This window comes from Phaethon aethereus (assembly GCF_964289735.1).
Source record: "Phaethon aethereus genome assembly, chromosome: 5".
NCBI classification, from domain to species: Eukaryota; Metazoa; Chordata; class Aves; order Phaethontiformes; family Phaethontidae; genus Phaethon; species Phaethon aethereus.
Window position 1 is genome coordinate 71164182 of NC_138579.1, and position 12733 is coordinate 71176914.

Genomic DNA, 12733 nt, shown 5'->3' on the forward strand with positions numbered 1-12733 from the left:
ATTGGGCCAGGAAGCAGATTTTCAGGGTTGTCCTTGGTGGTCCAAATATAGAAAAATAATCTGTTTTACAAGTCTGAACTGACTCCAGAGCTAGCTCTGCTTATTGTTAATATATTTTATTATTAAGGTTTTCAAAAGTCTCTTTGACAGTCCTGTGCTATTAGTGATGGTTGACAGTTCTCTTTCCTGTTTTGCAATATTATCCCTTCAATACAGACACCTTCTTTCTGTTCATGAGTGAGTCTTTACAGCCAAGACACTGGTGAGCTTTAAAGTCATTACTTCTCTTAGTAATTAGACATAGTGATTAGCATTTCCCACATTTCATACTGTATCCTCTTTTCCATGCATAACTGAAGGGCCGGTCAGAGATTTCGCAAGCTCCGCACTGGCGTGACTGTTGTGAGTCGGGGCTCAGGAGAGTGAGGTGGCTGTTTGCTGCCTTTGACTCTGCCATCAGCAGCAAAGGGATGCAGTGCCAAATTTCACTCATGGTGTCACTGACACATGAGAGGATTAATGCCAGTCGCTGGTGGTCTATCTCAAAGGCCCCATCTGCCTCCCATTTCCCGGCCTGACGGAGCCTGACGGCATGTGGGACATCACTGGTATGACTTTCACAGCCAAGCCAACAACAGTCCATTGCAGGACCTACCAGTTAAATCTCATGTCATGGAGGCAGATGTACATGAAGTCCCTGAGGACTACAGCTGAATATAGCTGATGAAGTCTGGCTATTTGGCCCTTCTTCCTTCAGCTGAGATTAGCACTATCTCATCCTCTGCTTGAGTTGGAAGACATAGTTTTGTTGGGTCTCTCCTGGGGCAGGTCCAGAGTTCCCAGAGACAATTTTGTTCTTAGTAGACCACTCAGACAGTCTCGTGAAATACCACAAGGCAAACTCAGACACAATGTGTAAGGACCATCTGTTAGACATCATTATACCAGATTTTCTCACTTAGCTTTTTTAAAGTAGATATATGTATCAGCTGTTCCAACACACACTGTAAGGCCAGAAACAAGACCAGTAAGATAATGAGGTATCTTCTACCTAGCACAGACCATTGGACACCCCTGAATTAATTCCCATTTGAATTAGGACTGATTTCTTTAAGACAAAAAAAAAACCAAACCCTAATTCTGTCTAGATTTGCCACTGGTAGAAAAATTACCACTGCAACCCTTGATAATAAAGACAGTCTTGGGTGGAGATTCCTGTTGGAGGGGTTTAAGGTATTCTCATTCTCTACAGTCTGTCTATTCCTTCTCAACAGCAGAGCTGGCAGAAGGAAGATGTGCCCGTGCTCCTTGCATGGCAGACCACAATGTGGTACATTTATCTCTAACTCCTTTTCATCTGCGGCTTACATTAAGAGGGTTAACACAGGTGGCTGTGGTATGGGGCACGTGCTCCCTTCTGCCAGCTCTGCGGTAACAGCAACAACCACAGGCTGCAAGACAGGGTGAGCAGCTCCGTTTTCAATGTTTACAATGGCAACAGCTTGCCAGTCAGAACCCTAAATTATGTTCAGCCTTGTTACACTTCAGTAAGTAGCCATAAGAAAGCATAGGTGCTTTGGTCTGTGACTCCCAACGTGTTAACATCTTCTAATAGCTCCTCTCCACAAGTCACCATGCCAAACCAAAAGAAGAGACAGAAGCTCTTGCAAAGTGCTGGAGAGATTTAGGAGCAAAGAACCTACATTTCCAGATGGGATGTATACACTAATTCTTTTGGGTGTCAGTGAAAGCATCTGCTTTGACAGTGGTCACCAATTTTGACAGGAGCATACACAACTTTGTCATCAAATTCATCCCACTGCTGTCACAAACACCACGTTACCTAATCCCTGCCAAAGCATGCGGGTCAGGCCAGCCTTGAAGGTGACAAGAGATCCTGCTTCAACCATGGCATGCTTGCCAAGTCATCCGTCCTCTGACAGGTAGTAACCTTGTTTGAATTTTCCCATATTTATTCATGGACTTCTTCTGTACATTGATTCTTGCAACAGCATTGTTTTCTGGCTTGAATGTTTCTTTTTCACTGGTGTTTACCACCCCACTGTATTTATACAGATCTCAACTCCATCACTTTGTGCCTTCATTTTGCTAGACTAAACAACCATTCCCTGAACATCCCTGGAGTTCTTCCCTGTGTTTCTTCCGTCCAAGTACATTTCTCTTGAACCATTCTCACATAATCCCTGTGTTTTCCAACGTTAATAGTATTTTTCCATGTGTGCCATGGGAAGGGCTTTCTGTCACTCCAGAGGTATGATGATAACTGCATAAAGTCCTGCATAAACTCCCTAATTCTGCGTGAGGACTAAACTTTACACTTTGGTGGTACATGGTGCTAAGATGTCCTCTGGGAATTTGAAATGCCCATAGCGAGATAGTGGGCTTCAGAAGGTGGTGTGGGCTGCAGGAAGACCAGCAAGGCCAATGCAATTGAAGTCAAGTCCTTGAGACCTCAGCCCACCAATCCTAGGCCAACTTCCAAGACATAACAGCAGATGGTATCTTCTTGTCTCTTGAACCTTGAGGAAACTGCTATGTTCTTTGGTAGCTCCGTAACTGCATTAAGAAGTGTTGGTTTCTGCTTGTACTGCTTCCTGCACCAACCTTTAGCACTGGTTTGCATCAGAAAGCTGACCGCTTCCGACCTCCTCAATCCTGCAGCACACAGGCCCTGCCTGTCCCACTCCTGTTTACGTCAGCCAGAGCGGCAAGGTCAGATCCCTGGAGCTGCTCTGGAAATCTACCCCCAGCTGCATTTTCTCTAAAGATGTTAAGATTAATTTTCTCAAGAGAATTCAGGGAAAAGCTGCTGTGGTTTTTGTGTATCGTTTACTTCTCTGGGACTTGTTGGACATTCTCCAGGGATTCTAGGCCTGCACTTTGGGTAAATATTTATTCCTTGTTATTTGAAGCAAAGGATGAAAGCCCCACCACACTCTCTGCACAGCATCTCCCACTGTTTTGAAGGTGCTGGAGATTTTTAGTGCCATAAATAGACATTAGCACTAGCAGTGGAAGCTGTGAAACCCACATAGTGGCTGCTTGCTGCAAGGAGCTGCTGTTCTGCAGAAATGGATGAGTAGCATCTGCGGCGGGGAGTGAAATCTGCATGTTAATGTCGGGGGGACACAGGCCCCACAAAGCCCAGGAGCAGGGCCGGTGGAGAGCATATTATTATCGCTGATTACTGATGTTTACTGCCACTACAAGTATCTGTCATGCTCTCAGACGCGCGAGGTCCATGAATAGAAGGCATGTCCCTGGCATCAGGTGAAGTGACCTGGCACAGGATTTTCTACTTGGTGGAAATTCCACAAGATAAACTTTTTAATGGAATGATATTTTTACATTCCTTTTGGGGCTGCTAGGTTGTATTTTCCAAAATCATACCATCTGTTTCAATGCTGATTTTCCAAAAATTGCACCATATCAAAACTGAATGGTCAATGGTCAAACACTGGAACAGGCTGCCCAGGGAGGTGGTGGAGTCACCGTCACTGGAAGTATTCAAAAAACATATGGATGTGGCACTTCAGGACACCGTTTAGTAGGCACGGTGGTGTTGGGTTGGTGGTTAGACTTGATGATCTTAAAGGTCTTTTCCAACCTTAATGATCCTGTGAATCACCAGTATTTAAAAACATAATGTTAAAATTTTCTGTTTTGAAAAGGTTTAACGAGGGCTCCAGTTCAGGTTTTATGAAATACAAAACATTGAAGCAGACACATTTCTGGTACATCCACAGCATTTGTCAAATCTGTATTTTCACAGAAAAAAAAATTAACCAGTCTTGATAACCCATGATGGCACATCCCTCCAGCTGCTTCTCCTTAAGGCTGGTCACATTAATCATCTTCCTTTTTTGCTACGAACTCTCCGTCCTCCAAGACAGTAGTCATTCAGGCTACGTATAATTTGGATTCTCAGCACACACTTCACTCATGTTTTCTAACAGGCTTTTCAGGGCATTCCCTGGTATAATGTCCACTGGTTACATGGACACAGAACACAGTAAAGGTTTCCAGCTGGCCTGGATTTACCAAGACAGAGCTGCTCAGTACCTCCTGGAGGCTTGCATAACAACAACCCATTTACCTTGAAGTCCTTCATCTGCAGAGAACTTGTATTACGATTGTTCACACACCACAGGGTGAAAAACACCCCCTCCTTCCCTGCTGCAATGGGATAATCTTGTAATTGTGTCGGTTTGACGTCAGATCAATACAGTTAGGCACAGACGTCTGCAATTCAGTGTAAGCATCAACTGTTAAAAACTATATGTGTGCTACCAGCCCACAGTCTCTTAAACTGGATTATGGACCATCCACTCAGGACTACCTGTTCCTTAAAGATTATACTCAAGCCGTGAGAGGTAGCAAATAATTAAGATGGTTTGGGCACCTGAATTCACAGTACTAGACACAAAAGGAATAAATAAACTTTTAATTTTGCATTCTAACAAAGAAGTGCAGCTCTTCATTTACTGCTTGATCTTTTGGCTCTTTCAGCTTCCTGAATGATGCTCTTTTCCTGGTTCTTGCTAAATCTAGCTCTGCCCGATAATGCTGCACTTTTTATTAGATAGGCTGAAAAGGCAGAATCATTAGCCAGCCACATGCGGTGACCTTCATGAAGGGACTCCAGCTGATGTGGTGATGTTTCCCTTGAGGATGGCCACACCTTCTGTGTGCCATATGCAATGGCTTTGCTGAACACAGGTTTCCTATGGGTTGCATTTTGGACAATCCTTTCTCTAAAGCATCAGCTGCAGGCATCAGGCTCAATAATCCAAAATAGAAAATCCCACCAAGGATTCAAACACACCTCAAATGGGGCAATCCTAAGGGATCTGGTTCCAAAGAATTGCTGTGAAATAACACTTTAGGGAGAATTAGGGAAAATAAAGTAGAGCTTTGCAGCTTTTTATACATAGCGTGGTCTAAAACTAATCTGTCTGTAGAGCACTAGGAAACAGAAGCCAAGGGAGAAGGGAAGTGGCTGTTACCAGCCGGTGGTTATTTATGACTGCCATCTGTGTCATTATGCAGCTTGTCATGTTGATTTGGGAACTTCAAAGCAACAGCAGGAATAGACACGAGACCTTTTCGCTCCAAACACAGTGACAACTTAGCCGACTTGAGCCAAATGAGCTTTTGCTTTTTTGGTTGTTGTTGTTGTCATTGTTGCTATTTTGTTGCTCCTAGGAGCCCTGCTGTCAAACCACGCAGATGAACTGTTGTGATTGTGCTGAGCCAGTGCTAGAGAAATACAGGTCTTGCATTGGTTTTGCCTGCCAAGGGAAGTTCCTGACAAATTGGACACAGGGAACAGACAGTTAAAGACAGGGCTCTCTGTCTTCCTTTTGGCTCTTCTCCCCACTACAAATAGATCATGGCAGAATTCACTCTGTCTGCAAATGATCTTGTTGGGAAAGCCAACCCTGACAGTGGCCTGTCACTGGTGCGAAGGGAGAGGTCAAATTGCTTTGTGGTGACTTCAGCAGAGAGGAGGTGACAATGATGCCCTGGAACACCATTAAAGACTAACAGCCAAGCAGCACTCATGCACTCATCCCCTAAATGTTCTTGCAGTCAACAGAATGAAAAAAAAAAACAGGAGAAACCCATTGCTGAGATGGGGGACGCAGAAACTGCTGCACTGGCTCACCCCTACAGGTGCCCTGCCAGTGAGAAACTCAGAGGCTTCGGAGGAAAGAGCAAGAAACCTTCAGATGAAACAATCACAGACCGGTGTGCTCAGAGAGGATAAGTCAAGTCATCATGTCTTTGCTGTGTATTAGTGATTGGTGATTGTTTTAAGGACTAAAAAGAATGAAAATGCATTATCTCAGTGTAAGATTTGACGTAGCTGTGCCTACTCCTGTGATCCTAACACAGGTCAGCACGGCCACTTTTGTTTAAAGGCCAACTCTCCCTAAGTGACTTGCCATCCACAGCCTGCACAGGGCTCCCCTGAAATCTAAAGCATCTCCTAAATGACAAGAAATACCAGAAAAGGAAAGCATCTTGCTTTAATTGGTCTGCATCAAAAGGTGGTATCTGATGCTGAGTGCATAGTTCAGGCACACCTGGAAACTCATCTTAAACTGTTTGGGGAAGAGAGGAAAGTGAGGCAGGAACATGCTCTCCTGGGGGCATGATCAGGCAAGGGAAAGTCAGCACTGCAGGTAGGAAGGAGATAGATGGGAAGGCAGGCAGGATGAAATGGTAGCAGGTAACTGGGGCACCAGTTAATCCCTCATTTTCCCCTGGCATCACTACACTGGGTGTTTCCCAAGCAATAAATATTTTCAGAGAGCAATACCGGTCTCAAGTTCCAGCTTAGCTAAGCAGATATGTGAATGCTTAAGTGCAAACACCAGCTTAGGTTGCCTTCTCTTCTCCAAGACATAAATCTGTGTTTATAATTAAGCCTGCCTTAACAAATTCAGTGAGGAGTGATGGAGTAAAGAGCCATGCTGAAGTGGACTCAGGGCCCTATTACCAAACCGTAGGAATTTCCATTGCTGAGATGAAAATGGACTACTGTAATTTATTGCTTCCTCTTAGCTGGTGTCTAATTAATGACCACTTTTCTCAGGATAAATTTAATTCTTTCATCCTCTACTTTTGGCGGGACTTTTGGTAGATTGGAGAAGCATAGCCTGGACAGTAAACTCCCACTATGTGCATTCAGGTGTCTCTTAACATTTTCCTAAATGCTGCTGAATTAATTTCCCTCACTTGAAGGAATTTTAGTTCAAGCACAGAACCAGCTCCTGCTGGTTCTTGGTGTTTTGTCTTTTTTAAAAAGCTGTAATATTTGCGCTTCTCCATGCCTTTTGTATAGTATTGGATTATAGTGAAAGTCTTTTTGTTAGCGGCTTAACCACTTCATCCCTAAGCTCATTTGCGCCTCTGGGATGAATACTAAGTAATACCCAGTGACAAGCTGCTGGGTCGGGGTCTGAAGAAAAGCCTGCTGGAATCAAGGAAGGGCGCTTGGTGGGGGCGATCTGCCTGCCTAGCTTGAGCAGCTAATTGCCTGAAGTGCCTCCTCATGGAATATAGCTGCTGCCTCTCTACATAAAGGGTAGAGCCAGGAGTATCCCGAGAGCAATTCAGGTTTTAGGCAAGTTGGAAGTGCTCATGCCTCTCCTTTGAAGAGAAACAAAGCCCAGATCTTAAGTTAGGTGCCTCTGCGCTCAGCCTGAGTTCGGTGGAGTGAACTGCAACCTTACTGCCTGACCTGGTGGTAGAGTCACATCCTGACTTATCCATTTGATCTGGCACCTGTGGGTACGATACCCTGATCTGTGTGTGACATTGCCTGGAAAAAACATGTCTTGCAAAGGTAACTGCCAAAGAGCCCCTACACTCTCTCCCTGCCCCTTCCTCCTAATTTCTACCTTATTTTTCTGCCTATCATACTTTGGTTTTTCTCCTGGCTTTTCTTGTTCTGCATTTGCCTTTCTGGAAGAAACTTCTCTGATTGAGTAAAACCTGGAGCACTGCTACATCACCAGATCTGTTCTTCTTTTTGTTTGGTTCATAGGCCTTTTCAAGAGGAACCATCTCACCCTTTGTACTTATACCCTGCCTTGCACGTTAGTGTTATCACATCTATAATTCAAAGTAGCATTCACAGATCTTGTACTGGGGAAGAGAATCCCACATGCAGTCGACCTTCAAACTACTGTCCACGAGGTGGGCCTCTATAGCTTTGCAAGTGTTTTGGGAAAGTGACCATGCTGACTTCAAGTTATTCTAGTTGTGTTCACCCCAGAGACAGAAATAAATTCATCCTGCTATCCTTTCTGAGGTTATCCCTTCCCAGCAATAGTTTCTATTTGTGCTGCAGTTAACGCATGTCACCAGCCAGACTCAGCGGCCCAGGTTTCTGTCCAAATTTTCCTGTCTGACTTTCCATTGTTTCCCCATCCACTCCAGGGCAGGCCTTTGTCATGCACAGATTTAGACTACCTGAGGGACCCGTATCACTGTTAATGAACACTTCTGGATAATTATCTGGTATGATGCTGTTATGGCCAAAGAAAATGGAGTTGTGGACCTGTGCTGTGGCTGAGAGCACTGACGGGATAACAAACACACCATGGTTAGGGGGGTCAGGAACTCACCTTCTGTCTCAGGCAAGCTGGTGCAATCTTTGCTAGTTGAGAGTGTCCCCACTGCCCTTGTCTTTGCAGTCCTCAGGCTGGTCCCCTTCCCTGGACTGTGATTTTGCTGTGTCCTGCTCAGACACAACAGTCTTGTCAGAGTTGGCTTTCCTTGGGGGCAAAGGCTCTCCTCTGTGTTCAGTGCCTTCAGCATCTTCACCTCTCAGTGCAAGTGTTTGCCCCTGAAGGGCAGTGTCTTGGGTCACTTCCTCTCCTTTTTTTCTCACCAGCTGTCCTTGACCTGCATCCAGTTTGTCTCCCACTGCTGTGTCAACCTTTCCTCCATGGTCATTTGAAGAGTCCTCAGTGGACTCCTGTTCTGAAGCTGTGTTTTTCTCTAATCCAGCTCCATCTAAATTCACTCCCACAGGTAATGACAAGGTCTCCTCACTGCCATGCCTGGTGGCTTGCACAGTGCTTGGAAGGCTGCTCTGTGAAACAGTGCTGTCAGTGCTCTCCTTCTCCTGGGAGACATCAGCAGTGCCAGGCTTCCCATTGGCATCTTCCCCAAAGTTTTCTTTACTTGGCTTGGGCCCTGGCTCTGAGTCACCCGTGCTGGCCACAGGCACCTCCATGCTGAAGCCCTTCACTCGTCTCCGCTCCTCCTTCTGGCCATTGTGGGCAGACTGGACCTTGCCACTTCGTAGCCGTTGTGATGAGGAGGCCCCGTGATCTTGAAGGCTTGGCTGTTTCACCTTCTCCTCCAGCTCAGCTGTGCAATTCTCTTCCAATCCCTCCTCACCTCTGCTCTTCCGCTTGTCCATACCAAGGCTCCTCTGAGAAAAGGAGGAGATATTTAGTTCAGCTTATTAAAATATTAGTATATGGCGTTCCTTGTCTATGATGGTTCCGAAAACTTGGGGAAAAATTTGCAGAGGCCATTAAAGGAAGTAGAAGCATGCAGGTGGAGAAGAGAAGTGTTCAGGGACCAGAATAAGCAGGGTTGTGCTGTCAGACAGTCAAATGCTAGAAGTGAAGTTGCTCTCACATCATGCCATCTGGAGAGTGCTAACAAGGCGCAAATTCACCCCAACATAGAGATCTCCCAGCTCTGCACTGGCTGAGAGCCTCGAACTTCCCTGACAGTACTTGTTTTAAGAAAACTCAGCAGCCAGCCTTATCTGATGAACTCACCAGGCTGTCAAAGTCATCCTTCAGAAAAGATATGTCCTCGCCTTCTTTTGCATCCCACCTGTCAAGAAAAAAAAAATAATCAGAATTTAGGCCTTCAAGTTCTCATACGGCAAAGCCACTCTCCCTGCCTGACACCTGGGTAGGTGTTGTGGTTTACGACCAGACTTCTACCAGAGCCATGTATTCTTTCTCTGAGCTGCTTGACCAGGCAATGAGAGAGAAAGGTGGCAGCCATAACTGGTCCGCTTCCTTTTGGCACGTGCAAAGCACTCAGCCCATCCAGAGACACTCATCCGAGACCACTAAATCTTAACAACTCGTGGTTATAATTCTAAATGTAATGAAAACATAAAATGTAATTGCCAGAACAGACAGTTGTCGTTAGACTAATAAGATATACAGTTTGCTCATGCTGATGTCTGCCACAATCTTGTCCTGCTTGCCTGACAGTGCCCAAGTGTCCCAGATCTCCACAACAGCAGACATAGAGGTAAATGGCAAAGGATAAAATTACTTTGAAGTAGCTTGGGAGATCAGAGATGTGGACATGTGCAAGCAGACTGCAAGAATGGCCATAAGGATCAGGCTGAAGGTCCAGCTAGCAGGGTTGAGTGTGGAAAGAGGGCAAATGCATTTAACAACTCGCCGGTACCCTACCCAGTTTCCAGAAACGTGCAGTTCTGGGATTTCCTGAGCCTCAGATGGTATCTCTGTGTTGTCATGCTTAGCACACAGTGTCTTCCAAGGATTTGTGTAAGTACATTTTGACTCCATAATAAATTTGCAGCAGCTACAACATCCTGTGCCAAAGAGGGCCGCAGCTTTGTTAAAGGCTGCATGACAAACTGCTTTCTTTTGCTTGTTTACATTTTCTAGGGTGACTATAAATCTGAATTTGCCCATGCAGTGCTACTGGGCAGGGAAGGGTCTTAGTAACCCTTACCTCCTCATATGTGTGCCTGCTGAGTTACATCATACAAACATTTTTTTATATATATACACATATATATAATATACACTTATTTCTCCCTGCCCCATACTCTTAAAACACTACATATGCAAAGGCATGTGAGATTTAATTCTTCTCTGGACAGATGCTGCTGGGCTTACTGGCCTCTTCATTTGGAAAATTTGGGCCAAGATACAAAAAATGAAAACGCACATTGAGGTGACTGCAGAGTCAGGCATTTCCAGAGGCAACTGTGTTACAGTGACCCCATGTGCCCTTGTGAAAATAGTGTGGGAATTACCATCACAAGCTCCACCATACAATGACACTAAGCTGCTTCACACCGTCTTTTGATCTAGCAAAGTCCTTGGGGCAGAAGTGAATTGCATTTGCAAGCACCTCAAGGCTCTCAGTGTGGAGCTGGGTATGGCATCTTTAATAAGCCAGAGGGTGAAACAGCTTGGAGCAGTCATACAGGGCTTAGAGACAGACCCAGAACACAACCCACAGCCAGTGAGGTCTTCTCCTGAATACAAGGTAGGTCCCCACCACTGGCTGTGCCAGCTCAAACCACAAAAGGGCCCCTTTTCTTGGAAGTAGCCTCTACCACTGGGGTTATATTCTCAGTGGTGCTCTGCAAGAACTCTGAAAGTCAAGCTGTATGGGTGGAGCTCATCCTACATAGTTAACCGTGTTCAATTTCAGCATGGGCTACCCTCATGGTCAGCCCCCCTCTGCACCAGCACTGGTGCTGGTGAGACTGATGACTGCTTTCCCCAGACAGGTATCTAAACAGAGGAATGGCTTGCTGACTGCAGGTTTCTGCCTCTCCCTGCTCTGCCTTCTCTACCACTGCCTGGCTCTTGCAGAGTCAGCCCAGAACAGACCACCCCCACAGGTCTAAAGATAGCCAAAACTAGCTAGACAACAATTTGTAAGTATTCAGCATCTCTGCCTGACATGTTCCTCCTCCCCATCATTACCGCTAACACAGAGTGTGTTATTAATCACTAACATGCAATGAAAATACTCTGCATTCCCTAACATGGCTAGTGCTATCCATGATGCTCATACGGGAGCTTAGCTCCAAATTCTTCATGGGAAGTCACCACCAGATGCTCCAGGTAGGTCTTACTACTGCTGTTGGGTTGCTTGGACTTAAATGGGAGAGGAGTCTCTAAGTGATAAAGGGCAGACACAAGTGAAGGTAAGGAATATTCAGCACCCCAAAGGGTCCCTGAGCTGAGGTTTGAAATGAGATGAAAAAGCTTCAGGAATGCCTCTTCCCAAAGAGAAGCAGTGGAGCAAAGGATGCTCTTCCAGCTTCAGAGACAAGATTACATGACAAGAGAGTCACCGGATCCCTTCTGGATCAATAGAGGACACAGAAGACGCAATGAAGAGGAAATAAGAAAAATAAAAGTCCATGAGGTGAGATGGATGGGCAGAAGGAGAGCTATTCTAAAGTGATTCTGGCAGGATGAAGCAGTTGGATGGTGCTGAGGGAGGTGTCCATGCTGTAGCAGACAGTGGTTGGCTTCCTTATTTCCCCTGATCTTCTCAGGTCCACAGGTGAAGGTGAGGACTTTATGGCATGACTCCATGTTTCAGCTGCTCGCATCAGTAGTGTTTAAGATACTTCTTCATAGTTTTAAATGAACCATGACTTTCCATCCCAGTAGCTGATAAATATGAAGTACAGCAAACAAGAATGAAAAAAAAAAAAAAAATCATCAAGACACCGTCTAGCCCCATTTCTAGTGGAGGATGTTCAGGGAGGACTATGATGTATTGTTTCACTGTGAGATAAAATGAAAACAAATAAAAAGTACAAGAACAAAGAATGTCTCTGTGGAGACAACAGTATATCAGATTTTATAATTTCATCAGCAAGAGAATGTAGGCATCTAAACAGGATTCTAAGCACCAGCCATTTTGGAGCCTTAAAGCCTTTAAATGGATGTGAATAATATCCTGATTGAACCAGCAGCCCTAGAGGAGTTCGATGCACTAAAAAGCCTCTGAACCTCTGCACTGGAAGCACAAACATGTACTGGAAAACATACCTTCTCAGTCTGTTGTGAGGACAGAAACAGGCTGCAAAAGCCCATGACAAGCCAGGCATCCTCCCTGCAACACATCCTCCCTGCAACACATCCTCTGGGCCTCCCAACAGAAGGTGCTAAACCTTGCTGTGTAATCTGGCTAGCTGACCTTCCCCTGTCCCCAGATAAAGAATGCATCCCAGAAACAATTGTCACTTTGAACTGGTTGGCATTGCTGGCGTGCTTTGACTCTGATGTGCTTCAAGCAGGCATGTCCAAGGCACAAGGGATCTTAAGTCTGCTGGACCCAGACTTAAATCTCCTGCTGGACCATGCATAGATCTCCTGCTAATGGGGGAAAGTAAGCAAAGCAAGGGAATAATACTATGTTCTTACAGCAGGTAAAA

At 45.3% G+C, this 12733-nt stretch overlaps 1 protein-coding gene across 1 annotated transcript in view; it reads right to left on the reverse strand.

Annotated features, from left to right (window-relative positions):
* Positions 1-8191: 8191 nt before the first annotated feature.
* Positions 8192-12733, reverse strand: part of CCDC9B (coiled-coil domain containing 9B) — a gene marked incomplete at both ends in the record, with an annotated part of 41629 nt that continues 37087 nt past the window's right edge. Inside the window, 2 exons of the mRNA XM_081999928.1 lie at positions 8192-8974; positions 9333-9390. Of these exons, the coding sequence (XP_081856054.1) occupies positions 8192-8974; positions 9333-9390 (841 nt within the window). The remainder of the gene's footprint in view (positions 8975-9332; positions 9391-12733) is intronic.